We start from the raw sequence: 27,147 nt of genomic DNA, 5'->3' as shown, positions 1-27,147 counted from the left end.
GCGGAGCAACTCCTAAAAAGTTTCAGATTGTCCAAATCCATTGCTTTGCTCATTGGGGTGGTTTTGGAAAGCATGGAGTAGCAAGCGCATGCCACCTTTCAATCATTTACCTCCCCCTGGTAACCCCAGTTCTGCATTCCGCCTGGCGATGGTGTTTCATTTAGGCTCCCAGATCTATTGTCCAAAAGTTTCATGCTTAAAATCGATTACTAATCTGAAACTATTTAGGAAAGGGCTCCAAAATAATCAATTTTTTTTACCCCAGAAGGGAGATAGTTCATGTTCTGCTATTTTGATTGTCTTGAATGATATTGTGGCTACCAAATAGTTACATATTGGAGAGGTTTAGTATGGCCCGGATGTAGACTAGGAAGGCCACAATTCTTCTGAGTTTATTAAGAATTGGAAGACTTCCCCCTTTTGCTAAAAACAATGTATTCTTAAAGTAAAATTGTAAATGTGCTCTATTAGCTGAATTTAATGGGTCCATTCTTTGTTCTTTGCTTAGCTGTTGTTAATGTTGTCCAATTTTTTTTTACATGGCTACATGATTTGATCATTAAAATATTACTTCATTATAAAACATTGTTGTGTGATATCCATAGCATAGTAAAATGAATGAACATGAGAGGTCTTTTTCTGTGTTTGTTTATGGATACTTGAGCAAAAATACAGAAGGCAGACCCTCTCTCTTTCTATCCTCCCTTTCACTCTTTTTTTTCTGTTAGAGTATCTTGTTTGTAATTAACTACATAGAGGTTGTATCCTCCCAAATAACAACTCAGTAGTGCCTTTATTGTGCATGCTTAGTCTTGTTATTCGTTGTATATGGCATTCCGATGATTTGTTTTTTTATTTGTTTTTTCTCACCTACCCAAAAATGCACTGCTGCCCCCATGATGCACCTCTGCTTGCTGTTTATGTTAATGCGCTTGAACCCCACTGGCCCATTGCCATCATGTGCTCGCTGCCTGCTAATTAAGACTCAGTCGGCTGTCAAATCACTGAAGCGACCCCTCGAGGCAACCTTTGACCTGGTACTATGACCTTTCACCTTTTAGCTTGGCATGTAGCTTTATTGTAGATACAAGTTTTATTAATTTTGTAGTAAATATTCCTTTTTCTGTTGGAAAATATTGTAATACAATGGAAAACTGAGTGTGGTTTCCTGACACAATTGGTGGCAAGACTGAACTGTCGATGTAAATACGTACCAAACGACAACCAAAGGTTCCTAAAGCCCAGCGGCCCACATTCAGTTTCACCACATTGTAGAATGTTCTAATGAAGTTCTTGGAGGACATTAAAACTGTATTTATGACTGTGTATTTATGTATCTGTTTGGATGGCATGGCTTTAGTGATATTCTTAACGTAGTTTTAACATTGGTAACTCAGTGTTAACGTACCTGCATGCCTCGGTACACTTTGCATGACTAGTTAGACTTTGGGGAAGAGCGGGTATAATTTTAATATCGATCTCACCTGTTTGTCACACTGTAAAATTGCTATTAACATGGCTTTTATTTGTTGATCCTCATGGAGCAGGCAGTGCAGCTTTTCTTTTTCCAAAATAATTGCCTGAAGCAATATGTAACGTAGAACATTAGGGCTCGTGATAACATACGGCTCCAACATGTTTTCTCGTACTAGCCTTTTTTTAAAAAAAACTAAAGTAATGCTTCCTTCAAAGCTTTTTATCTTGCCCTTTTATTTGATAGTTAAGTCTGCTCCGCTGCTTGCTTGCTCATGGAAAAAGATGGTCTTCCTAAATAATTTGGCCTTCTACTGATTTTTTTTCTTTTCTTTTTCTTTTTTACTGGACTTTATTTTTTCTACCCGTCCGCCACACAGGGAATTCCTCAAGCTGTCCTTCCCCCATTACCAAAGAGGCCTGCGCTTGAAAAAACCAATGGTGCCACCGCAGTCTTTAATACTGGTATTTTCCAATACCAACAGGCTCTTGCCAACATGCAGTTACAACAGCATACAGCCTTTCTCCCTCCAGGTAAGGAGTTCTGCTTCGGGTCGGCTGGTCTAAACCATTGACGGTCACCATAAAGACCCCATCGCATGTGCAGTTGAGCTTTTAGTTTTCACAGTTCCCCTCCTTCGGAGTCGGGCAGGAAAGGGGCTTTGTCTAGTCGATCCAATACAGAGTACTCCCGAGTTTAGGACAGAATGTCATGTCTCCATCATGAACAGTGCATTCAAATTCTAGAGTTCTCAATTTAAAAGGGAAATTCAAGTTGTTTCTCTTTCCCTCCAATCTTTGCCACACATCTGGCCCTGTCCATCTGGAAGACTACTCTTTAGCTTGTCTTCCTGGAACAGTAACTGAATGAGAGTACATGAAATCATAGATTTCTGGAGACTGATTCTTCAGGTTTTAATCCTTATTTGGTGTAAATGCAAAATTATAAAAACCAATGAACCATTTGGACAAATCAGCACCTTGCATTGAGTCAGGGGTTTCAAATGTTTTAGGAATTATGGCCCTAAAACCTCAAAAGTTTCCCCCAAATTGCCTCCCTTGCCTTGTCTCCTATCAAACACGAACCTCCCGAGTGGAGCAGAAGCAGCAGCCTGCGCAGGTAAGCAGAAAAAAGCAGTAGGTACCCCTGCTGCCATGAGTACTGAAATCCTTGGGTTCATGCCTCTGAAGTTGGGGGAATTGTTTCTTGCCATGGTTGCAGCAGAAGCCCAAACTCCCAGGTTCTGGTGGGGCTGGCAAGAGTAGGAGGACTTCCTTGTCCTCTTTTTTTTTTTTAATGGTGTTTGTTAAGCACTTATTATGTGCCAGGCACTGCACTAAGCACTGAGGTAGGTACAAGCTAATCAGACTGGATACAGTCCATGTCCCATGTGGGCTCACAGTCTTAAGCCCCGTTTTACAAATAAGGTAACTAAGGCATAGAGAAACTAAGGCACTTACCCAAGGTCTTGGAGCAGACAAGTGGTGGGCCTGGGTTCTAATCCATGCTCTAATCAACTGGGCCACGCTGCTCCTCCTCAGCTAGACCAGCAGATCCTGCAGATTTTCTTCTTGCTGCTCTCTAGAGAAGCACCTTAGCAGGGGCAGAAGCCTCTGCTACTGCTGTACCCACTGCCGAGACCACAGTACGACATTTTTGAGGAACCCCCACAGAAACTAATTCGCTGGTTTGGGATCTCCACCCCAGGATATTTACCGACCAGGAATTCCACTGTGCTGGAGAATCATTCTGCCAATCATTCTGGGCTACCATTTTAGCACTTGGGGCAATAATAATAATAATAATTGTGGCATTTGCCGAGCACTGTACTAAGTGCTGGGGTGGATACAAGCAAATTGGGTTGGGCACAGTCTCTGTCCCATGTGGGGCTCATGGTCTCCATTCCCATTTTACAGATGAGGTAACTAAAGCAAAGAGAAGTGAAGTGGCAAGAAAGGAAACTAGTACTGGCTATCTGGATTGATGTGAGGGGCAGGTTCAAGCACTTTAGTAGTGCGTGGGCAAAGCAGGACTTTGCAGCAAGAGAGGGATGATGGAGTTTACCATATAGAACCACTTGCTACTTGCTCCAGCATGTGTGGCGCCTTATATCCTGCTTCTCCCTTATTTGAGCCTAGAAACCACTGGGGTCATTTAGATAATGGGTTATTGCATTCCCAGCATCCCAGGCTCTGTTTAGGAGGAGGCAGATTATTATTAATAATAATAATAATTTGTGTATTTTTTAAGTGCTTGCTACAGACCAGGCACTGTACTAAGCACTGGGGTGGATACAAGCAAATCACATGGGACACAGGCCCTGTCCCACATGGGCCTCCAGTCTCAATCCCCATTTTATAGATGAAGTAACTGAGGGACAGAGAAATGAAGTGACTTTCCCAAGATCACACGACAGACAGATGGCAGACCAGGATTAGGGTAAGGAAGCAACCATAGTGGCAGATGCTTCCACTTTTTACAGCTCCCCAGTTGGGACCCGAGAATGCTGGCTTCCCCAGGGCTGCCAGTTTTTGACCCCTGTAGCCTCGTTCCTTGGGCAGACACACCATTCATTCATTCATTCATTCAATCGTATTTATTGGGTGCTTACTGTGTGCAGAGCACTCTACTAAGCATTTAGGAAGTACAAATCGGATGATGCCCTGGATGCCACTCTGGGCAAAGGGACCTCTCTGATGATTGTCACCACACACACACCCATCTCCCTCTGAGATTATTGAAAGGCTTCTGCCATTTGTCAGCTGTGTGACTTTGGGCAAGTCACTTAACTTCTCTGTGCCTCAGTTCCCTCATCTGTAAAATGGGGATTAAGACTGTGAGCCCCATGTGGAACAACCTGATTACCTTGTATCCCCCCCTCCCACGCCCCGTGCTTAAAACGGTGCTTGGCACATAGTAAGCACTTAACAAATGCCATCATCATTATTATTATTATATTACTAAGAGATACATATCAGGAGTATTCTCCGCACATTGTAATTGGTCATTTTTCACGTGGTTCTTTTTGCACATAATTTCTAAAAGGGCCTGACTCATTGAAAATAGAACTGCCTGAGAAACGGTCATCTATCCCCTTTCATCCTCCAAATTTCTCACATTCCTTCTGTCTTCCTCCAACCCTACATTGATCCTCAGGGACTTCAGGATCCATGTGGATATGCCCGTCTCTTCTGCTACAAGCTTCCTATCATTCCTCAACTCCACTAACCTTCTGCTTCACCCCACCTCACCCACTCACCAACTAGGACACGTGCTTGATCGCCCTCATCTCTAATCACTGTACAGTCTCTACCCTCACCAACTCTGAAATTCTTCTGTCTGACCACAACCTCCTCACCTAGCTTCTCTCCCCCGTCCCCACCAAATCTGTCCTGTTCCTCCACAGAGACCTCTGATCCTTTGATCCCCTCCAATTTTCTTAAAGTCATCATTCTTCATTTGTTTCCATACACAAACTATCTTCTCTCAGTGGACAAATCCATGCCCTCAACACTGTCCTGTTCACTCAATTCCACTTGCTTGTTGCCCCCGTCTATCCACCAATCTCATACTATTAACCCTCAACCATGGATCACCTCCTTGATATGCTTCCTCCAGTCTTCTGCACAAGCTACAACATGCTGCTGACAGAATTCTAGACACCAAGCCAAATGTATCCATCACAAATTCATTCTCACCTGCTTAAACCTGCCCTCTCTTATGCCCGGAAACAACACTCTCCCTTACCCATTGCCTGTGCCAAATGTTTCAGACTTCTAACTCCCTTCTCAAACCCTCTGCCCTTGCAAACCCTCATCTCTTGCCCCTCATGACCTTGCCATGTATTTTATGTATTTTATGATAAAATTGAAACTATCAGGCATGATTTCCCTAAAATCTCCCCTGCTTCTCTCCCTCCTCCTGCTCTTTCCCATCTTTCCCACCAGTACCTCAAAAGGAAATCTCCCATCTCCTCTCAAAACCTACTCCCTCTACACTTTATCAAATCACTTGCCCTCTCCATTCTTCCCTCTTAACTGCCATCTTCCATCATTCACGTTTCAATAGCTGCTCTCCCCAATACTTTCAGACATGCCCATTTATGACCTATCCTAAAAAAAAAACCCTCAGCTCATGGTTCCCTCCAGTTACTGCCACATCTCCCTCCTATCATTCCTCTCCACTCCTTGAATGAGTTGTTTGCACCCATTGCCTCCACTTCCTCTCCTCCAGTTCTCTCCTTGACCCGCTCCAATATGACTTCTACCCCCTTCACTCCACTAATGACCTCTTCCTTGCCAAATCCAGCGGCAACTAAGGCTATCCTCAATTGTCTCCAAACTCTCAGCTGCCTCCAATGCTGTGGACCACCCCCTTCTCCTGGAAACATTATCTAACCTCGGCTTAACAGACACTGTCCTCTCCTGGTTCTCCTCCTATCTCTTTGGTCACTCATTCTCAGCCTCTTTGCCAGGCTTCTCCTCTGCCTCCCACCCTCTAACTGTGGGAGTCTCTCAAGACTCAGTTTGGTTCCCTTCTATTCATCATGTACACCCACTCCTTTGGAGAGCTTCCTTTGATGATTTCCAAATCTACCACCACAGCCCTCATCTCTTTCTGTCTCTGCAGTCTCTCATTTCCTCCCTGCCTTCAGGACATCTCTACTTGAATTTCCACTGACACCTCAAGATTACCAGGACCAAAACAGAACACCTCCTATTCTCACCCAAACCCTGTCCTCCCCATCACTGTATACAACACCACTATCCTCCACAAGTCACAAGCCCTTAACCCTGGTAATATTCTTGATTCATCTCTCTTATTTGGCACACATAGTGTGTCACCAGACCCTGTTACCTTCACAACATCTCAAAAATCCACCCTTTCCTCTCTGTCCAAGGACATTGGTCCAAGCACTTATTCTATCCCGCCTCTACTACTGCATCATTCTCCTTGCTGATATCCCTGCCTCCTGCCTTTTCCCCACTCCAGTTCATACTTCACTCTGCTGTCTGGATCAGTTTTCTATAAAGAAAGTTCAGCACACATCTTCCCATTCTTCAAGGCCTACCAGTGGTTGCCCATCCACCTCCACATCAAAGAGGTACACCTCACCATTGGCTTTAAAGCACTTGATCAGCTTGTTCCCTCCTCTCTTACCTCACTGCAGCTCAGCCCTCACACTTCTCATCTCTAATGTGAACCTAGTCATTCTCTACCCCTTGCCCAAGACCATCCTCTGGCCTGGAACTCCCTCCCACCTCATATCTGCCAGACCACCATTCTCCCCACCTTCAATGCCTTACTAAAATCATACTTCCTCCAAGAGGCCTTCCCCAACTGGACCCTGATTTTTCCTACTCCCTTTCCCTTCTCTATGCACTTGGATACAAGGTTCTTGTCCGCAAGGAATTTCCAGTTTAGTCTAGGAATTGGGAAGACACAGAGTAGAACAAACATTTGTTTAGATATAAAGGGTGAATGCTAAAAGCCCATAACTTGGAATACCATAATAGAAACATGAACACATAAGATTCAAAGAAGGGATAATAATTGCCTGATGAAGTATCAAAGATTGGGAGCCTTAATCTGGGAAGACCATGCAGGAAAAGGAATTTTGAAGAAAAGGAGGGGTTTAGGTTGGCAAAAGAGGAAGGTGGGGTGTCATTCCAGGGAGGGCCAATGATAACAATAATAATAATAATTATGGTAGTAATAATAATGGTATTTGTTAAGCGCTTGCTATTTGCCAAGCACTGTTCAAAACTCTGGTTAGATATACGGTAATCAGATTGTCCCACATGGGGCTCACAGTCTTAATCCCCATTTTACAGATGACATAACTGAGGCACAGAGAAGTGAAGGGACTTGCCTAAAGTCACACAGCTGACAAGTGTCGGGGCTGAGTTTAGAACCCATGACCTCGGACTCCCAGGTCCGTGCTCTTTCCACCAAGCCATGCTAAGCGCTCACTATGTGCCAGGCACCGTACTAAACTCTGGGGTGGCCAGTCATGTTAGCAGTGAATTGGAAAAATGCCTAGTTCTGCTAAAGTGGTGGGTTTCAGTCTTCGCCTAGCCATGCATTAAGACATGCTTTCATGGAGTTTACCATGCATGCACACAATTCAGTTCATCCAATAACTGCCCTGTGCTATATGCAAACAAGCTCCATTGTTAGGTGAATACTCTGAATACTCTCTAGTACCATTCCACCCAAAATAGGTAGTGAAAGTGCACATTAATAATAATAATAATATCAATGATGGTATTTGTTGAGTGCTTACTATGTGCCAAGCACTGTTCTAAGCATTGGGGTAGATACAAGGTAAACAGGTTGTCAATCAATCAATCAATCAATCGTATTGTCCCACATGGGACTCACAGTCTTAATCTTCATTTTACAGATGAGGTAACTGAGGCACAGAGGAGTTAAGTGGCTTGCCCAAGTTCACACAGCAGACAAGTGGTGGAACCGGGATTAGAACCCATGTCCTCTGACTCATTCATTCATTCATTCACTCATTCAGTGGTATTTATTGAGCGCTTACTTTGTACAGAGCACTGTACTAAGCACTTGGGAAGTACAAGTTGGCAACATATAGTAACAGTCTCTACCCAGCAACGGGCTCACAGTCTAGAAGGGGGAGACAGACAATAAAACAAAACATGTGGACAGGTGTCAAGTCATCAGAACAAATAGAACTAAAGCTAAATGCACATCATTAACAAAATATAATAGTAAATATGTCCAAGTAAAGTAAATAAATCTGTACAAACATATATACAGGTGCTGTGGAGAGGGGAAGGAGGTAGGGCAGGGGGAATGGGGAGGAGGAGAGGGAAAAGGGGACTCAGTCTGGGAAGGCCTCTTGGATGAGGTGAGCTCTCAGTAGGGCTTTGAAGGGAGGAAGAGAGCTAGCTTGGTGGACTCCCAAGCCCATGCTATTTCCACTAAGCTACACTGCTTCTGGCCCAGCATGGTGTACCCAAGACCTCTGCGAAGACATGGTCCACTACAGAATAAGGAAAATACAGGCTCATCTTGGATCCTGATATTTTCATTTCAGCTAGTACTTTGAGTTCTGTGCTTCCATTGCCACAGGAGTTTACAAAGAACTCAGGATCCTCAGTTCAAGAACGAGTTTTTCCCCTGAAAAGCTGAAGTATCTTGGGCCAGTCATTATACTTTTCTGTGCTTTGCTAGGGATAACAATCCCAACACCTGCCCTTACCTCATAAATGCAGAGAAGAAAATTCTGTGTTTAGGCACTACTTTGGAAAGGTCTGCAGACCCCAGTATAAATCAGTGTACAGTGTAACATTTGGCTTTATGGGGAATTTAGCTTTGTAAAAGTGCATAAATGAACTTTTACCAGAAATTCTGGAATTACGTCCAAATCCACCCATTGTTAAACAGTGGAAAGGGAAGCACAGACTACTCCCAGTCACATAGTCTTTCATTTCATATAGTCTAGGTAGACTCTGCACTTAGTGTCTCCCACTCTCTTCCTTGATCAAAGTAAGGAACCACTTACCCAGAGGTAAATACATTAGCACAGCTTCTGAATCTTCTTTCCTGTTTTTCACTAGCTTCTATGCCAGAAAAGGGTAGATTGTACTCCTTTCTTCTCAAAGGCAGAAATAACAATCACTCTCCCCATTCAGAGTCCCCTTCTCAAAACAAGTACCAAGTCCTAAAGTAGTTCCCACATCAATTCTAAAATATTCTTTCAAAAGTCAGAATCCCCACCCCAATCATTTTTTTAGTGATGTTCCTCACGGAAAAAAACAGATAGGAGATGCATCAGTTTAAGGGTAGGGAATTATTTACATTGTTTTCATTGCAAGTAGCATATTTTAAAGCCACAAATGACATTCCTCAGCAATTTGATATGCATCTACCAAAATACTTCAGTGGAGGAAAAATGAATTTAGCATTTATTTCAACTCAAATTCTTCCTTCTGCGCAAGAACCGAGGAAAGTTTGAATTAACTAATGTGCTGTTTAGGCCTTCTTATTTGTAAATCAAGATGAATATTAAGGTCATTTCCAAAATGATTTTTATTAGTGGTAAGTGGGTCTGATAGCATTATATCTCCATATTTTTTAATTATTGCACTCTGGCTAGTTGTTTCACTGTGGCCTTATGTTTATTTGTGGCAAACTCCTCTCCAAACTGTGTGGACTGGTAATAATCTTAATTATGACGATAACTCAAACTACAATTTCAGCCAAAAAGCTTTACAGTTCTGTTTCATTAGGATATTGCAAGACTAGCTCTGTTTTCAGCATGCTGGCTGAATTATGCTTGGAATGATGTAATAGGAAAATGAAAATATATAAACATAGAATAATTAGAGACATGTACTATCACACAGTATTTAAATGGACCTTGCCAATAAATACTCCTTAAAAGTGATTTCCATGCATATTTTGATTTTTCCCATCAGCAGAACCATTAGGAACTAATGATTTCCCAATCACTTAACAAATACCATCATTATTATTCTCCTCCCAGCCTTAAGTAATATGTCAGATGAAATTCCAATTTTAGTAGCAGTATCAATCAATCATATTTATTGAGCACATACCTTGCGTAGAACACTGTACTAAGAGCTTGGGAGAGTACAGTATAACAGAGTTGGTAGGCACATTCCTGACTACAGTGAGCTTACAGTCGAGAGGGTTTAGGGTGGCCCCACCCCCACATGTCAAGCCAGTGCAGTGTATATCATATCCATTGCTTAGGCCAGGCACAAAAAGGGAGTGACCTATCAAAACCAAATGCCTAAAATTCAGTGGTTGACAAACTCCATCAATCAATATTTCCAAATCTCAGAATCAGCCCATCATTAAAATCCACCCCTAGTTTCAGGAAGGCCTCTTTCAATTCAGAGCGTGGCCAGGGTGATGGTTAAAGGAAGATTTAGGGTTAGAACCAGGTTGAGAGGTAGAGAGTTAGGTATGGGTTAAGATTGGCAAAGTTAAGATTTGTGGTTTCACATTCAAGATAGATTTTCATAATTAGGTTTGCCAGCTATTGGCCTGTAGTCATCTTTCTCTTCTAGACTTTTGTCAATGGCTGTCTTCAGACATTAGATTTTTGCCAATTTACTGCATGAGCAAATGGCTGCGTGTCTCGGAAGTTATGCTAGACAGAATAAAGGAGAACCACCCTCCCTCCCCAACCTCCATCCTTATCATGTAACCCACCACTTGAGCACATTCTTTAAATTCAAAGACTGATGATTTGGTTTCTAACAGGGAGTTGAGTTTGGATATAAGTTAATTATGTCTGTAGTAGTCTGTCCAGCTGAAGCCTCATCTTCAGGAGTCTGAGACAATTCACATTTAGCATAAACTTTTCAAACACATGTTCACCACAGATGTCGTTGTATTTAAAATGGGACATGCCAAATTTAAGAGTAAAAATGATTAAAATGGGTTGATATTTTCCGAAGTCTTACTATGCAGGGAAAGGTCTCACTTTAAGATGTCACTCTGAGTGTGAGATAATGCCTTGTAGTTTGTAAAATCAATTTGACTTCCAAGTTACTTGTGTGTGAGGGTGCTATTACATGTGATTTTTTTTAACCTAGATAAGTGGAAAAATATATAGCCCTGCAAGCACCTCAGATTCAGTAGTGCTGTTTGTAAAATTTGCACTGAAAGCCTACCAGCTTTCACTGTTACTAACACACTGCACTGTAAATATTCCTCTTGGTACTTCAGATCAAAGGCATTTTATGAATCCTTCGTGCCCAGACAGTGAACATTTATCAAGTTTGCTTATTCTATCAGTTAGAGGTTTGAGTTTTGTAAATCAGAGCAGAGTTTTTTTAAATCAGAGTAACTTCTGTTACCTCATTTTAATGTATGTAAAATGCAAAAGCATGGAAATCTTTAGTGGCTTCTGTTTATTAAGCTTATAGCCAAATCTCCATAGAAGGAAGTCAGTTGTACAAACACCACATCCATTTCCAGGTATTATCTTGAGATGGACACAAAAACGAAATCTCTGGCTTTCCTTGTTTTTCAGAGCTAAAGTGAAAATCATTTTGTGTTCTGAATTCCTTACTAGCCAGTGGTATCTTCAGTAATTGTAGCTGAACAAAAATGTGTTTCTTTTTACATTCGTAACCACGAAGGAGGCCAAAAATATTATTTGTTTGTTGAAAGTGATCAAGAGGGTTTTTCCCCTTAACATTCAATTGTGAAATGGTGCTAGGAAGTGATATAAAAAAAGCAGAGTGTACCAGCACACAGTTCTATTGGCTTTTACTCCTCACTTGAGACGAGTTCTAATTGATCACTTGCTACCGTATGATGTGATTGTGCTGACAGTTACATGCCACTGTTCCCATAATAACAATTTTTCTTCTTTGTTCAAATGAATTTTCTAATTACACGTGTGATGGGTTGTTTTAATTCTTTTCCCTTTTCAAATCCACCTTCCTGTTGCAATGCATGATGGGCAGGCTCAATATTGTGCATGACACCCGCTACAAGTGTTGGTAGGTGCCAGCTTTGTTTCTTGATTATCTTAAACCTATGGTGCAGCTCAAAGCCCCTCAAAATCCACCAGTAGGGTCTTCTAGGAGACTTTCAGGCACCCCCACCCTGCCTGGGCTAACAACTATCCATTCAGTGCCACTGATCAATTCAGTTGCCCCACGGACCACTGGAGTTATTTTCTTTACACAGGAGTTTTCCTTTTACTGTCAACCTTGGTGGATTTTGACTGGACTCTGAGTTCCGGTGTTTAGAATCTTTCTCATAAAAGTAACATAACAGTAATTTTTCATTATTAAATATGCAAGTATACATTCCGTTCCAATTGATAAATGAACGTTCAGAGTAAATAAGCTGTGTCTTTGGCTTAGATTTTGAATCAGTATAAATATGAACACATGTTAAAACTCTTGTATTGACGTAGCTGATTAAGCTTGTTTGTGTTGATTTTCTTGATTTGATGGTAACAAGCTTTTTTCCCCTTTTTTTCTCTTTCATTTCCCCTCCCCCTCTCTCCCTGGAATGTTGTCCCGCTTGGCACTGTGATTGCATGTCACTCGCTGGTGATGATGTCTCGTCACATGGCTTCCGCTGTGATCAAATACCATGCCCAATTCTTCTACCCCCATGTTGTCATGGTTTCCATACCGCTACACTCTTCCGTATGTTTGCTTATATGATTTTCCCTCCGAAAGTTCCCATGGTGCACGGTGCTACTCCAGCCACTGTGTCCGCAGCAACAACATCTGCCACAAGTGTTCCCTTCGCTGCAACAGCCACAGCCAACCAGGTTTGCTAATTTACAGCTTTGTTTCTTAAAGACCAACTCTAATAGGGCTTCAATCGAACAGACCCCCGTGCACACCAATTTCCCGCTGGGATCAGTGGGGGATTTGTGTGTGCCAGAGGGTTCCGGGTGGGGCTTTTACTGAGCATGAGGATTTCGACTCTACTTCTTGTTGGCCTACACATTCTTTTTTTTTCTTTTGATGAGCAGCAGAATGCTTTGGTGCCTTCTGTCGGTACCCTGAGGGTGTTGCAGCTCCATTGCTGATGCTACTAAAATGACATTTGCACGAGCATTTCTGATTTGGTCTGGACCGCTCTTTCTGATTAATTATTCAATTGTGAATTGGATAATTAATATCTTAGAGGGTTGTTCATTCATTCAGTCGTATTTATTGAGCGCTTACTGTGTGCGGGGTTGTTTTTCTTCTAATGAGAGTAATGACTGCGGCATTTGTTGAGCGCTCACAGTGTGCCAAGCCCTTTTCTAAGCGCTGGGGTAGATACACGATAATTAGGTTGGACACAGTCCCTGTACCATACGGGGCTCACAGTCTTGATCCCCATTTTACAGGTGAGGTAACTGAGGCACAGAGAAGCTTAGTGACTTGCCCAGGGTCACACAGCAGACATGTGGCAGAGCAAGGATTAGAACCCATGTCCTCTGATTCCCAGGACCGTGCTCTTTCCACTAGGCCACACTCCTGCGCTACCAAGAGAACAAGAACACACAGAATCCAAAATAAATATCGCGGTGAAGAGCAATGTTTGAATTATCACCTGGCTTCTTTAAAAAAACCAGAAAAGTGGCTCATTATGCCACCAGAGACCACTCTTGTAATTGAGTCTGTTGAAAAATGACTCAGATAGAATGGCTATTCAAAAGAAATTGAGTTTTTCCACAATGTCTCCCCACTGTAATTGAGTTTCTAGATCTAAGATAAAATACTGCCATGCATGGAAATTAAAAGTCCCCTCTCAAGTGTCAGGGAGTTGCAGAGATAAACCTGTTAGCTCAGAACCTTTCCAGAATCTAGGTAGAGGATTAGAACTATGCCCATTGCTTTTTAATTAAAAAAGCTGGAATGAAAAATGTTATACTTCAAAATATGCACCCTTCCCATACCCGGGAAGAGATGTGGCCTGGAATCCATCACCTCATCCCTAAATGTATCAAGAGTGTGCTTTTCACACATTCAGAAAGCAAAATGCAATAAGAGGACTATGACAAACTGTGTTTCACTCCAGATTTCCTCCATTTTAAAGCTCTAGCCACTTGGCAACAACACGGTGCCCAAAGGACAAAGAAAAATGAGAGAAAGAAGATAGAAGTCTCACTTTAGAGCAGCAGATTCAATTTGCCGTATGTGCTTTTGCACTTACTTGACATAGGATCGTAAAACCCACTTGTGCCCAATGTCCTGTTTGAGCAACTCTTAAAGAGAAAAGAAATCTGTGGAAAAAAAGTTGATTTTTGTCAGCTACTTTTTTTTAGATGTCCATGAAACACTTGCACATATATAACTTCAGTGTAACTTGAGGAGCAGTGTGGCCTAGTGGAAAGAGCATGGGCCTGGGAGTCAGAGGTCTTGGGTTCTAATTCCAGCTCTGTCACTTGTCTGCCCTGTGACCTTAGGCAAGTCATTTAACTTCTCTGAGCGTCAGTTATCTTATCTGTAAAATGAAAATTAAGACAGTGAACCCCATGTGGGATATGCACTGTGTCCAATGTGATTATCTGTACCTACCCCGGCACTGAATATAGTGCTTGGCACATAGTAAGTGCTTAACAAATACCATTAAAAAAAGAAAAAAAAACCTTGGATTTTGGAAACATTTTCAGACAATCTTTGAGCATTTCTGAACAAACAGTTGATTTTGACAGGCCCCTCAGAGGACGTACTCGCTTACAAGGAGGCCAACTTTGGCAAATGTGGCAGCTCAGGGAGACTTTTGAGTCTCGAATTTCCAAAAGCATTTACCGGGAGTCATTTACCAAACAGAACAGTTCATCTAAACTTCCTTTCTTTACTTTGAACCACGGGTTGACCTCAGAACTGCTGGTGTAAGCAAAACCACAGCAAAGCAAATATCGACATGCTCTCAGCCATATTGACTTCTAGGGACACTTTCTATTTTGCATTGTGCTATGATCATTTCATGCATATCTTTCTTGGGCCCTTGTGACATAGGGAAATTTTGCAGCCCCAAACCAGAACAGCTTTCTCTTTTTCTACAAATATATATATATACATATATAATCTATCTACATATACATGTATATGTATATGCCTACAGTGCGTACGCATTGCCGAGTTATCTGATGCCACCAAATGTAGCTTGCATGAACGCAGAAGGTGATATCTGGCCCTTCATCTTCATTGACTGGTGTTGAAGGTCCTTGGTATGTTTTGACAGCCCCATCCTTGATGCTTCTACTGTTGGGTTCAACCTCCCGTCCTGCAGCAGTAAGAAAAATGGTATGAGAAGCTTCTTTATGCTTGGAGCACTTTCCAGTGCCACTTACCAGTAGTGTAAAATTGCATCTTTGAAAGTTGAAGGATGAATCAAACCCAGAAAGTAGCATCCATTCAAACAGAGAGGGGCCGTCATTAAGGCCTGGGCTTCCTTTCCCAGTCAGAGTCCTGCTTAAACATTGCAGTCGTGGGAAACTACTGACTAGATTAAAGTTTTAAACCACAGGAATTTGTTGAATTCAGTTCTTAGTTTTGCGTATCTAGGGAAATCTCTGTCCCTCCATTCATTTTCCTGCCTAATTAAAACCCAATAAAATGGGCTGCTGGGTTCTGCAGAGGGATTTTTCTAAACTGCGGTTATAATTTTGAGAGCATCACTTGAAAGAGACCCTAGATTCCCGCTTTGAAAACAAGAACTGCCTTAGGTTTTTCTCTACGACTTGTCATTTGTAATTCTTGGTAGCTATTTTTGGGCAAAAAATAAAGGTACAAAGACTGTTAGTTGATAGAAAGCGTTAGAAATTGGTATTTTCCTCTTCGTCATTTACCAAATCGATGTACTCTCACACTCATGTGTAGGCCAACAAAAAGGGCTTCTTTTCGATGACTGCACTGCATGCACTTTTGGAATTTAACTTCTCTTACTCCCTAAACAACTGGTAACACTCTTTTTGCCTGGGTGGAATCGTTCTTTAACACAATTAAAAATACATATATATATATAAGTTGCTACTTTGGCATTTGGGTTTACATTAACGAATTATTATATTGTACTGAGTAAGGACTGTCACCTCACAGCTGAACTTCACTTTTCTTAAATATGAATAATAAAATGTTTGAGTCTCTTGGTTGTGCTTGCTTGCATGAGTCATTCATTCATTAATTTTTTATTTGTCAGATACCCATAATATCTGCCGAACATCTGACTAGCCACAAGTATGTTACCCAGATGTAGATTTTTCATCACCAAACAGTAAGTATCCTTTGTGTGTTTGTCATTTTTCTTATTCTAGTAGGTTTTATAGGATTTGGTTGCCTTGGAAATGAAAAAAAAAAATCTATTGAGCATTGGCCATGTAGCAGGGAAAATGTTCAATGCTGCTTTCTTTCAAAGATATAAAACTTAGATAGGTCTGCTAATGCTGCTGTATTGTACTCTCCCAAGCACTCAGTTCAGTGCTCATCACACAGTAAGTGCACAATAAATACCATTGATTGATTGATTGATAATAATAATAATGATAATAATAATAATGGTATTCATGTTAAGCGCTTACTATGTTCCAGGCATTGTACACAGCCCTGATTGATAATTGATATTTCAACCTCTAAGCTAGGAGTAATTAAAATGGATCAGAAAGGACAGGTGTTAAAAACTGAATTTTTTCAAAATGACCACACTAATCTCAGTTCTCCAAATTCAGGTGAAGGGGTGCCACCTCTCCAAGTGTAGCCTCAAAGAAGGCTTGGGCTGGGTTTGCCCTTATGTAAAAGAAAGGCTGACCAACCCTACTACGCTGAGAGGTAGTGTGGCGTAATGGGAAGAGCATGAGCCTGGTAGTCAGAAGACCATGGATTTTAATCCTGATTCCACCACTTGTCTGCTGTGTGACCTTGGGCAAGTCCCATTACTTCACTGGGCCTCAGTGACCTCATCTGTAAAATGGGGATTGAGACTGTGAGCCCCACATGGGACAGGGACCGTGTCCAACCCGATTTGCTTGTATCTATCCCAGCTGCTTAATGCAGTGCCTGGCACACAGTTAGTGCTTAACAAATACCATAATTATTATCATTACTAAAACCACATCTCTTCTGGAGATGTTCCCTAATGAACCCCTCATTTTCCTTTATTTGCCCTCCCCACATGCATTGCCCACACACTCAGGACTGTACCCCCTAAGCGCTTTGATACTCTTTCACCACTTTCACAGCCCTAGCGTATACCTTCGTACTAGGTTGTTTCCCCTGCCTATTATTTATTTTCCTGTCTCTCTTCCCCTGTAGACTGCAGGCTCCTTCTGGGCAGGAAACATGTCTACCAACTCTATTGCATTGTACTCTCCCAAGTGCTTAGTAATAATGATAATAATTATGGTATTTGTTAAGTGCTTACTATGTGCCAAGCACTGCTCTAAACACTGGGGCAGATACAAGCTTAAAAGGTTGGATACAATCCCCGTTCATAGGGGGCTCATAGTCTAAGTAGGAGGGAGAACAGACATTGAATCCCCATTTTGCAGCTGAGGAAACTGAGGCAAAGAGAAGTTAACTTGCTCAAGACCACACAGCAATCAAGTGGTAGAACTGGGATTAGAACCTAGGTTCTCTGACTCCCTCTTTCCACTAGGTCATGGTGCTTTTCCCTGTAGAGTACTCTGCTCACAGTAAGCACTCAGTAAATACCATGGATCACTTGATTGATTGACTGAGTGCTGGAAGAGCCCCAAGTTCCTTTTGGCATTCTGTTGGTTCTTAAGTACAGTCATCAGGCTGCAGGCTCCCAAATTCAGGCCTCCGGTCAGCCTCTGGGGGCTTCCTCTGTAGTAATAATAATTATGGTATTTAATAATGATGGTATTTGGTAAGCGCTTACTATGTGCCAAGCACTGTTCTAAGTGCTGGGGTAGATACAAGGTAATCAGGGGGTTCCACATGGGGTTCACAGTCTTAATCCCCATTTTACAGATGAGGTAACTGAGGCACAGAGAAGTTAAGTGACTTGCCCAAAGTCACACAGCTGATAAGTGGGAAAGCTGGGATTAGAACCAATGACCTCTGACTCTCAAGCCCATGCTCTTGACACTAAGCCACGCTACTTCTCTTAAGCACTTACTATTTGTTAAGCACTTACTATGTGCCAAACATTGTTCTAAGCACTGGGGTGGATACAAGGTAATCAAGTTGGACACAGTCCCTATCTGACGTGAAGTGCACAATCTTACACTCCATTTTACAGATGAGGTAACTGAAGCACTTAGTACATGACTTTGCACACAGTAAGCCCTCAGATACAATTGAATGAATGAGAGACAGAGAAGTGAAGTGACTTACCCAAGGTCACACAGCAGACATGTGGCAGAGTCGAGAATTAGACCAGCACTTTGGAAGAAACCAGGTATGATGAGGTGGTCTCCCAAGATGGGGAGTCTCTGAACCAAGCTTTGTCAGCAAAACCATGCTGTGATCTAAAGCTCCAGAACTGTGGCCAGGACAGAAAAGTGGCAGGAGTAGGCCCCTCCCCACCATCCCCACACCACCCTCAGCGGGCACACCTTGTGTGGGGATGGTGCAGGATAAACACCAATGGAAGGCAAACTCAGGACTCTTTGGAGTCCTGCTCTCTTCTGAGAAAATAGGGCTCAATAAAAATTAGTCATTGGTATTTATTGAGCACTTACTGTGAGCAGAACATTGTACTAAGTGCTTGGGAGAGTACACTACAACATAGTTGATAGACACATTCCCTGCCCACAACAAGTTTACAGTCTAGAAGGGAGTAAATGAAAATGACCCTACTGTGAATGCATCCTGCAGGAAGTTAGCTTAAATTGCAAAGTTGACAATTTGTAGGGGAATCCTAGCAACCTAGTCAGAATGTGAGTGGCAGTGTTTCTTCACTTCTGGGTTTTCAAAAATCCATCAGTAGTGATAATAATAATAATGGCATTTATTAAGTGCTTACTATGTGCCAAGCACTGTTCTAAGCACTGGGGAGGTTACAAGGTGATCAGGTTGTCCCACGTGGGGCTCACAGTCTTCACCCCCATTTTACAGATGAGGTAACTGAGGCACAGAAAAGTTAAGTGACTTGCCCAAAGTCACACAGCTGACAAGTGGAGGAGCTGGGATTAGAACCCATGATCTTGGACTCCAAAGCCCATGCTCTTTCCACTGAGCCACGATTTCTTGAGCACCTACTGTGTGCAGAACCCTGTGCTTGGAGGAATACAATAAAGATAGAAGTCACGGCCCCTGCCCTTGAGAACTCAGTCCGTTGTATTTATTGAGCGCTTACTGTGTGCAGAGCACTGTACTAAGTGCTTGGAAGAATACAATATGACAGACACATTCCCTGCCCACAAGCTTACAGATCTGATGTGGGAGACAGTGGGAGCAAGAGTTATAAAACAGGAGTATGGCATGATATGGGGAAAAACAAGTGTAAATTAATGTAAGTTGAGGATTGTTGTACCACAAAAGGGGCTTCATGTAAGCTCATAAGGGTTTCAGTTACCAGAGCGGTTGTTTGATAGACACAGTTTTGCGAGGAGGGCATTAATTGGGTAAAGTCTCCTGAGTAGGTGGGTCGTAAAGATGGGGGAGAGCTGTGGCCTTGTGGAATTGGAGGGGAGGAAGTTCCAGCAAGAGAAAGAAAGTGGGCAAAGGGCATGGAGGGTGGAAATTAGGGACTAGGGCACAGGAAGTAAATTAGCTTAGGAGGAGAAAAAATACAGGGTTGTAGCAAACAATTGCTGAGGGAGAGAGAACTACTGGAGTGCTTTGGAGCAAGGCTATAGTCTGGAGTTTGGACTTAAGCCAGAGAGGAGTGATTTTTGAGGAAGCAGAAGCCATGAGCAGAATCAAATTTTAGACAACCAGTCTCGCTAGCTGAATGTATACATTGGAGAGGGAGAAGTTGGTGTCAAGTCACGTAGTGAAAAGGTCCAGATAGGATGGTAGTTCTCATTTAGGTACGATAGGAGTGGATCCAGGAAATGTTTTTTGTAGGAAAAGGCAGAAGGATTAAGGAACGAGCTGAGTGAGAATTGAAAGAACAAGGAATTGTGGACCAATAACGGGGTTGTGAAGTTCTGGGCCAGTCAGTCGTATTTATTGAACACATACTGTATGCAGAGCACTGTACTAAGCCCTTGAGAGAGTATATATAGCAATATAGCAAACACATTCCCTACCCACAGTTAGCTTAAAGGAAGGATGAGGGTGGGATCCCTGCTATGGTAAAATTAGAAGGAAGAGTGTGATGTGGGAGAGGGAAAAGTTTTGAAGTACTCTCATTGATTTTTCAGCACCACTTATTGTCTTCCACATTTAATAATATCAATTTCTTTCCATTAGTCGTCCCTCTTATTCTACATACACTTCAGTTCCAACTTGACCTTTCAGTAGAATTATTAAATTGATATTCCTGTAGTTCAGATACAGGTGTGTTAAGGTCAATTTAATCAATCCGCTCTCTAAAACCTCTTAAGTCTGTAAAATAATGAAATAAGATCTGCTTGAGGCCTGATTGGTGTGAGGGGGAACAAAACAGGATGCTTACAGAAAGGGAATATTGGACAACTGAGTCACTGAAGTCGCAGTAAAGCTTCACTTCCTATGGAACCACAGGGGGAGCCAAATTCTGGCAGCCACTTCCCCTTCCACCAGGGATGTGAGAAAAGCCCTGTTGCTTGGCTTAGGAAAAGGTACAGGCATATCATTGTGAACCTGCTGTTGGGTAGGGACCATCTCTATATGTTGCCAACTTGTACTTCCCAAGTGCTTAGTACAGTGCTCTGCACAGAGTAAGCACTCAATAACTATGATTGAATGAATTGAATGAATGAGTGTAAGACTGTGCACTTCATGTGGGGCAGGGACTGTGTCCAACTTGATTACCTTGTATCCACCCCAGTGCTTAGCACATAGTAAATGCTTAACAAATAGCGCCTAAGAGAAGTAGCATGACTTAGTGGCAAGAGTACGAGCTTGTGAGTCAGAGGTCATGGGTTCTAATCCCAGCTTTGCTACTTATCAGCTGTGTGACTTTGGGCGAGTCACTTAACTTCTCTGTGCCTCAGTTTACCTCATCTGTAAAATGGGGATTGAGACCGTGAGCCCCATGTGGGACACCCTGAGTATCTTGTATCTACCCCAGCACTTAGAACTTTGGAGAGTACAATATAACAATAAGCAGATACATTCCCTGCCTACAAGGAGCTTACAGTTTGCGTTCTCTAAGGGAATGGGTGTAGATGGAGAATAGAAGGGGACCCAGATCTGAGCCTTGTAATGTAATGTTTCCAGGAGAAGGCGGTGGTTGACAGTGTCGAAGGCTGCTGAGGGTTTGAGGAGGATTTGGATAGAGTAGAACCTGTTGGATTTGGCAAGAAGGAGATCATTGGTGACTTTTGAGAGGGCAGTTTCTGTGGAATAAAGGGGGTCAGGGAGAGCATTGAAGGAAATGAACTGGAGACAGTGGTGAAGACAACACATTTAAGACGTTTGGAGAAGAATGGGAAGAGGGAGATGAAGTGATAACTGGAGGGAGCTGTGGAATCAAGGGAAGGTTTTCTTAGGCTAGGTAAGACACGACCATGTTTGAAAGCATGGAGAAAAAGCCATTGGAGAGTAAACACGACTCCTCGAACCGTACTGAGGTGCAGGAAATGAGAACTGTCACCCACCCAGAATCACACGGGGGTCTCATAGCCTTTCTCCAGTCCCCTGCTGCAGGCCCCTGGTGGCACTGAGTGGGCAGGGGCACCCCTGGGTCCCAGGACTAGATGAATGCCCTGGAGCTTGGCTTGGGCTTCCTCCCAGAATCTGTCTCAGTGTCCAAAATGGAGATCTATTTCCATGAATTTGTAAGCTTCCTTAGGTCAGCCTCTAGGAGCTGAAAAATAACGGTACCTTGTATCTTCCCCAGCATTTTGTATAGTGCTTGACATATAGTAAGTGCTTAACAAATATCATAAATATCATTATTAACGCTGTTAACATTGCAGGGATATGGCCCTCCAAATTTAGTGCAGGTGCATGGCAAATGATTGAGCTAACTAGTCTAGTCTCTGTGAAACCATTGGTTGAAGACTTAGACTGTGCACTGGTGCTTCACTTCCTTTCCCTGCATAGCCATCAGCTGATAACGCTCCCCATACGTAGTTGATAGAGCACAGGCCCAGAAGGTCATGGGTTCTAATCCCTGCTCCATCTCTTGTCTGCTGTGTGACCTTGGGCAAGTCACTTCACTTCTCCTTACCTCAGTTACCTCATCTGTAAAATGGGGATTGAGACCGTGAGCCCTATGTGGGACAGGGACTGTGTCCAACCCGATTTGCTTGTATCCACCCCAGTGCTTAATACTGTGCCTGGCATATAGTAAGGGTTAAACAAATATCATAATTATTACTATCATTAATTATCATTATCCAATGCCTTATTAATAGCAAACCTCCTCAAAGTAGCCTTTTCTAATTAAGTAAGCCCTCATTTCCTCTACTCCTTCTCCCTTTTGCGTCGCTCTTGCAGTTTGGATTTGTACCCTTTATTTACCACATCTTCAGGACCACAGCATTTATGTCCATGCAAATATGATTGATTGATCTCTGTAAGTTATAATACTGGTGATGTTAGGTGCTTACTATGTGCCAAACACTGTTCTAAGCGCTGGCATAATACAAGATACACATGGACCACATGGGGCTCACAGTCCAAGTAGGAGGGAGGTATTAAATCCCCATTTTACAGCTGAGGAAACTGTGGCACTGAGAAGCCATATGACGTGCCAAAGGTAACATAGTAGATGAGTGCTGGAGCAGAGATTAGAACCCAGGTCCTCTGACACCCAGGCCCATGCTTTTTCCCGTGTACCACACTCCGTCTCTGTTGTTTGTCTCCCCCTCGAGACTCTAAACTTGCAGGCGGGGAACAATTTCTACCAACTCTGTTGTATTGTACTCTCCCAGATGCTTAATACAGTGCTCTATGCAAAGTAAACGCTCAATGCAGTTTATTGGTTGATCAGTCAACCAGTTTGATTAAAAGTTGATTAAATCAAACTCCACTTGAGGAGAGATTTTACTCCACATTTTTAAGTTGTGTGGATTTTGCTGGTTGTCTTCTATGATTAAATTTTCATTATGGGTTTTGTGTCTTTTGTATTATAACCTATCATTGATTGAGATTCTCTTTTTTTTCTTTTTCTAGATCATACTAAAGAGAAAAGGACAGTGTGCTTGGTTAGAGTAAAGGACAAGGTCATTAGCCATATTGTATATATCGTCAAGCAAACCACACCCCTCCCCACACACACTCACACACACACACACAATAAATCCCTCAGCAGCATCCACATATTGCATGTTAACAAGATGAACAGACAACTTGGATATCCACTGCACACTGTTGCCTATATACTTTGTACATTTAATTGATATTTGTGCTGAGGTGACCTTATTGTCCAAAAGTACAACATCGTCTTTCTTTTCTAGCACAGAAATATGCATTGGAATATGCACCCATAGTTAAATTCTGATAAACTCATGTCATCTTGAAAAGACAGACTATGGTGTAACCATGACTCTATTATGTATTGGTACGTCTGTAGACCAAGATATAATTTTTTAAAGTAAGTTTATTTCTTTCAAGGTTTACAAATAACAAAGGTGCACCTTGTATTTAAAATTGCCATTGTAGACAAAAGCGTGCATGCGCAGTCATTCTTGTTTAAGAGTAATATTTTTAATGTAATAAATTGTAAGAATTGGTAAGGGAGGGATCGGACAGAGATGAATGTGCCAAGCAAAATCACAACTGTGTATATTTTAAAGCAAATCGTAGCTTTAAATACCATGTTGGTAAGGATTCTCTTGAAGTGCCATAGACTGTACATCAAATTAGAGTATTATTTCTGCAGTGTTATTATTTTCAGAGCCACTTTTTTTTTTGCTTATTTGCTAGAATTGAACAAAGGGCACCATTTTTTTTAAACCAAAGCTGTCTCAGAAATGGCCAATTTAACCTTAAAATAACCATAGACAGCACAAGACAAACTCTTATTACAGACAACTTACACATACTGGAGATACATAGAGATTATATATATATACATATATATATAATTATTTTAATGCATTTTAGTGTAATATTTATGCATATTATACTGTGTAACATGATACTCAAAAGGGAGGTGCCATTTCTGAGACACGGCAAACAAAAATATTGGAAGACCTTATTTTGCTTCTATTTATAGCCTCTGTCAGAAGTCAAAAGACTATAAATGCTTTGCAGAAATGGTTTCACTTTTTGCTTAAATGCTTCATCTAAGTCACATTCAAAATAGTGACTCTAAAACAAAGAAGCAGCACTGTCATCAGATGCATGAAAAACCAAAATATGAAAAACAGAAATGTTAATTCAGTAGTAATTGGGTGGGTTCAGTACTTGGGGAAGTTTTATATGTGATTTTTGTTTTGTTTTGTTTTGTTCAGATTAACTGCTTATAGCCTTAGAAAGCCTTTACAAAATAAAAAAAAAATAGATGTGCATTCAGTTTTTAAGAATGGATTCATCCAAAGGAATTCCTTTTTGTGGTTCGGATGTTGCAGCTAGTAAAGGATATTTTTGCTCTGTTCAGCAAGCCTGTGGTTGCTGAAGTGGGAGCCAGGTCACTGGTAGTTTAGTGTGGAATGGAAGAGGTGAAGGTTTAGTTATAGAACTTTCTGTACTTCCAAGTTTACTGCAAGTTTTTATGCTTGAGAGATATGCTTTCTAGTATAAGAATGATGTGTTGATTTTACTGATTGTACTGTACATCTATTAAAGCCTTAGATTATTACATTACGGGTTGGAACCCATACCAATGTAATTTCAATCGTGTTAAGAAAGTATAGGTGACTTCACATGTTATTGTAGTTACTTACATTATAGAATATTACTTATTTTTCTTGTTAAAATATAGATTTTCATTTCTTACATTTATTAGATTGTTTTCATTTTCTATTACAAGTTGAATACCATTTCAATTTTTAGAATTTTGTTTTATTAGATTTTACTGATGTATTTTGCAAAATACAAAAAAATTAAAAAGTAGTTTTTTCCTTCATAACATACTCAGTTTTAAATTACATGTAGTGTCATATGAGTATTCGTATTACTGTTAACTAAATGATTTATATTTTACTGATTTAATATTACAATGTAAGAATGTCAGTCATCGTTAGTTCTTGTCTAGTTTTCATTAAAAGAACAAAGATCTTTTATATGGATATCTTATAATTATATAATCATTGCTAAGTAAGAAGTTAAGTTGTTGCTATCGCAACAATCCTGGCAGACAATTGAGTAATATTTTGATGATTTATTTTGTTTGTAATTAGTTATTATAAGAAAAATCTAGTTCCTAGATATTAGAATAAAATTTATTTTCTACTGTATCCATTACAAATGTTAAAATATTGTTTAAATATTTTTTGAAATCCCTGAATATCAGGCCTTGTTATAAATAAGCTGCATAATCAATAGATCAAGGGACTTTTTGTTGATAATCCAAATACTCAAAGTTTACGTAACAAGAATTCTAGTGGTTGTGCAAACTCTTGAGGGTGGATTATGCTGCAGTTTAGCATGTTGGGATGTCTAGAGAGAAGGTTGACTTTTTGCACTTCTGTATATAGTCAAAAAAGAGAGAAACCTGTATAATAGTAAGATCTTATTTTGAATAAAAATGTCTATAATTACAAGGAGTTTTGTTAAGGCTAATACAATGACAGGCTGAGCAAAATTGCTTGCAAAAGTGGCACAGAGTTAGCACTCCATACCCCTTCCAAAAAGTGGCTTTGCTTTTTTGTGGACAGCTTGTAGTTTGCCAGGATTTTTTTCAGCTGGAAAGATATGCCATCCTTCCGAGATCTCATGACTGACAAAAGCTCAACTGGTCCAAATCGGCCTGAAGATCATTGCCCAAACGAGCAGGTACTTCAACCGCTAAGGGTCAAATCATGGATCAAGTATTCCTTACATTATTCAAAACTACTGCATGTTTAAACTATCAGAAAAAAAGAGAGAGACCTATATTAAGGATATATACTATTCAAACCAGTTTCTGACCATTTCAGTGGTTTATCGTTCACAAAACCAAATCTTCAAAACAAGTATTGACTTTCACACAAAGTTAATTCATGAACAGGCAAACCAAACAGCACACCGTAGCTGTAGTTGTTATGTGATTGTTTTTGATCGCTGTAGTGATCCTGTTCTTTTAGCAGGTGAAAAGAAAATGTGCAAATTTCACTGTTTCAAGATTCTGAAACATTCAAAACAGAGCCTAACGTTCTAAGACAAATGGGGATAAAGCAGTGAGATTTGGCTGTCGTTTGATCGGTGTATAATCAGTAACCAGATTTGATAATGTTGCTCTGATTTGCAACCCTAAAACTTTCATCTGCTGAAAGGACAGATGTGCTTGGTTTTACTATTATGTAATCACAGACTTACTTTCTGCTTGTAGTTGCTCCAATTATGTATTCTGTCCTGGGCTGCAATTTGTTTTTATGCTTATTTTATTATTACTGCTCTAGTTGACCTTGCTGTATGGAAAAATAAAGTGAAATTGCCCTAATAAAACTTCTCTTTCTTAATTATATTCTTATATTTGAGGATACAACTTAAATTATTTTGTGTGTATATTTTTTATGCATTCACAGGTGTCTATCCTCATTCAAATTAGTTGTCTAGAAAAACTTCATTCAGTTCTGAGTATCACGATTGTGGATGACATCTTTAGCAAGTCAGATGCTAGGTCCTGTAGTATCATCAATTGATTTCTTTCTCTCCACAAGGTATCCTAGCAAAAATATCCCATTGAAAATCTGGCAAATCTGTGTCAGGTGCTTAGGGAAAATCCAGTTTTCTGATTGGCTGGAAAGTGGTGGAGTTAGTGGGTCCTTTAGCTTAGATGCACCCATTTTAGTTTCATGGAAAAAAATGAACAGAATCAATCCCATTGAACTCTAGACAGGCCCATTTCTCTTCGTATAAGTCTCAGTCACCAGGAAAGAACCATATACTCATATGAACCCTGTGATGGAAGGAATCATTTAGCCAGGGAAGGATTAAAGCTTCCTGCCCTCTTAGTTTCTGGCTAATCGAGATCTCTGTGAAATGAAGCAA

The 27,147-nt window shown here is 41.1% G+C and overlaps 1 protein-coding gene across 17 annotated transcripts in view; it reads left to right on the top strand.

Annotated features, from left to right (window-relative positions):
- The window catches only part of MBNL1 (muscleblind like splicing regulator 1), a 305,447-nt gene extending 278,846 nt beyond the window's left edge, over positions 1-26,601 (top strand). For 9 of the 17 annotated variants that reach the window (XM_038758800.1, XM_038758858.1, XM_038758728.1 and 6 more), the window contains 6 exons: positions 984-1,037; positions 1,854-2,007; positions 11,956-11,991; positions 12,685-12,779; positions 16,151-16,225; positions 23,185-26,601. In XM_038758800.1, coding sequence (XP_038614728.1) covers positions 984-1,037; positions 1,854-2,007; positions 11,956-11,991; positions 12,685-12,779; positions 16,151-16,207 — 396 coding nt within the window. In that variant the 3' untranslated portion in view covers positions 16,208-16,225; positions 23,185-26,601. The remainder of the gene's footprint in view (positions 1-983; positions 1,038-1,853; positions 2,008-11,955; positions 11,992-12,684; positions 12,780-16,150; positions 16,226-23,184) is intronic. The other 8 variants (XM_038759016.1, XM_038759433.1, XM_038759106.1 and 5 more) reach the window with 5 other exon arrangements.
- The last annotated feature ends 546 nt before the right edge of the window (positions 26,602-27,147 follow it).

This window comes from Tachyglossus aculeatus, chromosome 1 (genome assembly GCF_015852505.1).
Source record: "Tachyglossus aculeatus isolate mTacAcu1 chromosome 1, mTacAcu1.pri, whole genome shotgun sequence".
NCBI lineage: Eukaryota > Metazoa > Chordata > Mammalia > Monotremata > Tachyglossidae > Tachyglossus > Tachyglossus aculeatus.
This window is presented reverse-complemented; position numbering and strand designations above follow the sequence as displayed.